At 32.9% G+C, this 5,275-nt stretch overlaps 1 protein-coding gene across 1 annotated transcript; it reads right to left on the bottom strand.

Annotated features, from left to right (window-relative positions):
• Positions 1 to 3,243: 3,243 nt before the first annotated feature.
• Positions 3,244 to 4,549, bottom strand: LOC115232103 (serine/arginine-rich splicing factor 11-like). Its single transcript, XM_029801968.2, has 3 exons — positions 4,119 to 4,549; positions 3,967 to 4,088; positions 3,244 to 3,936 (listed from the first exon to the last, which is right to left on the bottom strand). The coding sequence occupies exons 1-3, from the start codon at positions 4,309 to 4,311 to the stop codon at positions 3,364 to 3,366; spliced, it is 888 nt and encodes a 295-aa protein (XP_029657828.2). The 5' UTR covers positions 4,312 to 4,549; the 3' UTR covers positions 3,244 to 3,363.
• Positions 4,550 to 5,275: the final 726 nt, after the last annotated feature.

The following is a 5,275-nucleotide window of genomic DNA, read 5'->3' as shown; positions in this document are numbered from 1 at the left end:
TTATTCCTCTTGTATTTCTAACTTTATAAATTAAACACACCTCAAGTTCCGACTCTAATGTGGGCATTGTCTGTGCTAGACCGAAATCTCCACTCTGACTTGAACGCTAGTCTAATTATAATCATTATTATAACTGTGTGAACACGTCGATTTCTGTAATTACGCTTAGTTATTTGAATCAGAGCAGCAAAGCTCACTCCAAGTATTATCTAACACATTTTAAGTAAATGATAAACAGAAATTGAAAGTCCCGTTCGTATAGCTTGAGATCGGAAAATTTTCATAAATTTTAAACAAGCCAAACTTAACTTATATTTAAACAAAAAAACAAAATTAATATTAGCATATAAAAAAATAAAATTTGAGAATAAATTTAAACAAGGCTGTTAATATTTGCAGCATGCTGCGGGTATTCTAAAACGGTTATATTTTTGATTTCAATAAGTTTAGGTAATTTGAAACTTTAAATATTGATATCATTTTGGTCCAACTCAATCACGCAGTTATCTGAATATAAGTTTGAAATTTCTTTGTTGATGATATTTTCATATACAAATTATCTTCTCTTTGTAGTTATACACGCAAGCTTGCTGTAAATCCCTGCTTTAATGATAACTGATTTACTGTCACTTTGGCAAATCTTTCTTTGTCCTTCTCATCTCATCTTTCTTTGTCCTTATTATTAAAAAACATAATACAATATACACCCCTCGTCACCGAAAACCGGACAAGCCATTTTTTATGATTTTATTAATTAAATACGAAAAATCAAAAACTTACGCTTAATATTTAAAAAAATAAAAATAAAAAATAATTGTGTAATAATTATTAATTATACTATCATAGAACTAATATTTAAAGCAGAATTTCAATTTACTTAAGACATGTAAAACCGGACAAAACTTTTATAGATCTAAAAGTCGTTGAAAAGAAGCTAAAAATGTATAGTCAAAGAAGAAGTCACCTTTCAGATTTCCTGAAAGGACAAATTATTGCATTTTATAATCATAATGTGACTTATCGAATGATTTCTGCAAGTATATGAGTCCCAAAATCAACTGTATCAGATGTGATTCAGAAATTCACAAAAACTGTATCAATTAACATACATCCGGGAACTGAAAGAAAGAAAATATTGATAGAGGAAGAAATTTTGATTTTAGTAGAACTATCAAATAATACCCCTCATAAAAGTGCCAAAACTCTTAGCATCGAAATTAAAACTATGTTCAAAAAAAATTTTCACAAGAATAGTATCTCGAATTTTAAATAAGAAAGGATTATATGGCCGAGCTGCTAAAAGAAAACCTCTTTAATCCACAAAAAATATAATTTTAAGACGTGAAATTACAAAATCATTTTTAAGCATTTCCGACGAGACATGGAAGTCGGTAATTTTTACTGATGAATGGTCTTTTGATATTTTTAATATCAATAAGCATCAAATAGTGTATAGAGAAAATGGTTCTGCATACAAAAAATGCAATATTATCCCAACTGTAAAATTCGGTGGTGGAAAAGTAATGGTCTGGGGCAGTTTCTCGTATAACGGAGTCGGTAATCTTGTTTTTATTGATGAAATTCTTAATAGCGCAAAATATATTAATATTTTATCTAATAATATATTCGAATGTGCCAAAAAATTCGGGATAGACTCATTTATTTTACAACAGGATAATGCACCTTGCCATAAATCTAAAATGATACAAGATTATATTAAAGAAAAAAACATTATTTTACTTCAATGGCCTGCTCGATCACCGGATCTAAACCCGATAGAACATCTATGGACAGAAATGAAGAGAGAATTATCAAAAATGTAGTCAAAAACAAAATGAACTAAAGGACAAATTAACAGAAATATGGAATAATATATCACCAGAATTATTGAAAAAACTAGTAATGTCTATGAAAAATAGATGTTATAAAATTTTCAGTGCAAATGGTGGACATATTAACTACTAAATGACTTGTTTTTATTCTTGTCCGGTTTTACATGTCTTAAGTAAATTGAAATTCTGCTTTAAATATTAGTTCTATAATAGTATAATTAATAATTATTACACAATTATTATTATTAAGTAAAAATATTAAGCTTAAGTTTTTGATTTTTCATATTTAATTAATAAAATCATCAAAAATAGCTTGTCCGGTTTTCAGTGACGAGGGGTGTATGTGTACTATTCACAGAAATTAAGGTAGTTTTGATCTAAAACTAATAATGATCAAAAAAACGTCGCCAGTCAGAATCGCAATAAAGATTCTTTGGAACAGTCATTCTGATATAAAATTAAAAAATATTTTATTCACACAAAATATAATCAGTTGAGATGTTGGCGACAATTATGTGCAGAACAGTGACACGGAATCTTATCCCCCTCTTCCGAACTGAACTTATAATCATATGTAATCTCCTCTCCTCGAGCAATATCCCTCCTGCAATATATGCAGACCTTCTTCTTTCCATCCACCTCAATCACTCTCGCTGAACAATTTGGCTGTCAAATCACCCCAATCAAGCTGTACATTGCAACTGTGGTTTATAAACCGAGCAAGATTCCCCATCATGGTCGCATCAATACACCCATATTCGTCAACCCGGAACAAATATGACGAATCAATCCCCATCCTCCTGTACTCCTTCTCACGGATCTCGGCCAGGCTCATCCGAATGTAACTCCCCACATACTCGATGACCAAATCATCCACCCAAATAGGCTCATCAGCAAATAATCCCCAGTCATGAATCTCACTTTTCTTAAACTTTAACATTTTTTTTCGCAACTAAACAAAAATCAACCAAAAACAACTTTAAGGTTATTCTTATCAAACAGCCCTGCCAAGTCATTATTGAATCTCCTCTGGTCTCCAGTGGCCCGTACACTGAACTGGGCTTGTGACATGTTATATGTCCCCACACTATATCCCCCGGACATCTAATCATACATCCAACTACTCCACCTTACTACATTTCTTATTCACCTCCTTCACCCTTCCAATACGACACGACATTGCCTTAAGTGCACTAACATCCAATGTCCGACAACATTCAGACTACACATAACGAGGATACTATACTTTTTCCTGTCTTGGAATATTTTCTGAATTGTGGGACAATGGTCCACCCAATGTGATGAAAGCAGCCATGTCGGTGTCTCATCAAATGACAACATCTGCTCATAGGCCATCTTTAAAAATCTAGAATAACAACCCACATGTCTACATTATATCTTCCTGACTAAGCCCATTTGTGATGTAATCACTTATCAGCTTCATGTCACTCTTTTTTGAACGAACTTTATACACACTCCTATACTCCTCAGGACTGGATAACACACGTGTGTCATCCCTCTCAATCTACTATTACATTACACCTTTTACCTCTTCTGGTGACTGTAGCTCACATGGTTTATATTCCGGGACTTTTTGTACACAATTTACCTCTTCTGGGGACGGTGGTTCACATGGTTTATATTCCGGGACTTTTAGTCCGTTTATATTCCCAACAGTCACCTCATTCATAACCTTGTCAACCGTCTCCACGTTATCAAGTTTTATATTGACAGGTTTATCCGATTCATCAACTTGCTTCCTTTTAATCTCATCAACATTGGTTGTTTCCATCTGAGTCACTTTGTCCATAGACGTGTCTTTATCTCTCTTTTGATCACGTGTTTTATCAACGACGGAAAGGCCCAGTTCGGGGATCGACTTTACTGATTCTCTTTTTCTATCAAACTGCTTTTTATTTTCTTGGACTGATTGATATTTAACATCCTTCCTTCCATTTCTATGCTCACTCTTAGACACTTTCTCCTTTCTTTTTCGATCATCACGTGAAATGTCAGTTCTTTTAGACTTTTTAGACCGTTCTTTATGATGTGACCTTCGATCCCTTTCTCGACTTCTTCTGCGATGTCTTTTCCTTCTGAGTTTCTGAATTGGCTTAATTTAAGGATTCTAAACTTTGGAAGATGCACATAACTTGTCCACCAAGGGAGAAACCACGTTTTTGAGTAACTTCCTCTTTATATCCTTCCTTAACTTGTGCCTCAACAGCTTAACCACCTCCTCAGTGACTGAATTTACTAAAAATTAGTTATTATAAACAAAAATACAAATAAACGTATTTTGGGCAGGATTTGACAACTTTTCTAATTTATTTTGGGAATTTTGGATCGAAAATGAAATTTTGGGACGATCGACTTGAATTTTAAGCAAATCTTTCAAAAGTTGAGTTCTTTTCCGACCTAAAATATTAAAAAAACCACAACCAAATGTATCGGCCTCGACAGAAACTTGCATTCCCATTTTTCGAGTCCCGTCCACAGTTTTTAGGCATCTACTGGCAGAAGAAGGGTCTTTAAACACAACCTAAATTATTTTAGAGACATTTCACTTTAGCCACGCCTAAATGTCTGCCATTCTCCGGATGAATGTAAACCTTTGATGATTCAATCTCCCCGAATGGACAACACACTTCTTTCAAAAAATTGATATCAAAATTGTCGTTTAAATTCGTAAATGTCAGTTCTCGACAGGGTATTTCGGATATTTCATTTTTGAGTAAAGAATCCAAAACATGTTTCTGTTTTGGTATTAAAAAGTCAATCAAACTCGAAATTTTGGGTGGACCAGCTCAGAAATGGGTTTAAAGTCTCCCCAAATTCTGGTCACTTGATTACGAGGGTCTTGGACTGGAATAGTGCAGGGAGAAGATGTCTTTGATTACACTAGAAAGGGAACCCCTTGGACAATGCCTTCAATTCTGTACACTTTTTTTAGTCCCTGATTAAGAGCTGGGTCTACGATTAGTTTATAATTTCGTCTTCTACGCACTTGGGCATTATCTAAATGTATATTATTAATTATAGCACCAGATATCATATCATATAATACAATCAGTTGTAATATTTAATTTTTTTTTAATTATATAATATTTATATTATAATTGATTTTTATAATAAAACAATTAATATTCATTTAAAATATCAGTTATTATACATGTGATATCCTCTTTAGTATTATCTCCCCAGAGTCATTTTCACGTAATATCTTTTCTGATGAGCCATATCGTTGTCTTAGTTAATTAGCCTGGTGGTGTGTGGCACACTTCTAGTCTTCTAATGGGGACCGTTTACTGCGTTTATTTCCTCACAAAGTCAAGACGTAGAAACCTTAAAATAATTTACTAATTAAAAATTTTTAATTGTAAAAAATATCGATTTTCTAATAAAAATAATTAATATTGTTCACTAAATATAATAAATGCAAT

This window comes from Octopus sinensis, unplaced genomic scaffold (genome assembly GCF_006345805.1).
Source record: "Octopus sinensis unplaced genomic scaffold, ASM634580v1 Contig19321, whole genome shotgun sequence".
Classification (NCBI taxonomy): domain Eukaryota; kingdom Metazoa; phylum Mollusca; class Cephalopoda; order Octopoda; family Octopodidae; genus Octopus; species Octopus sinensis.
Note: the sequence above shows the minus strand (reverse complement) of the source record. Positions and strands in the feature narration are given on the sequence as shown.

Excerpts from the sequence above, each read along its gene's own strand:
- LOC115232103 (XM_029801968.2), bottom strand. The coding sequence starts at position 4,311 with ATGGGAATGCAAGTTTCTGTCGAGGCCGATACATTTGGTTGTGGTTTT. Across the intron at positions 4,089-4,118 it reads TGCCCAAAATACGTTTATTT|TAAATTCAGTCACTGAGGAG; the intron begins GTATTTTTGTTT and ends ACTAATTTTTAG. Across the intron at positions 3,937-3,966 it reads AGTTATGTGCATCTTCCAAA|AAACTCAGAAGGAAAAGACA; the intron begins GTTTAGAATCCT and ends AAGCCAATTCAG.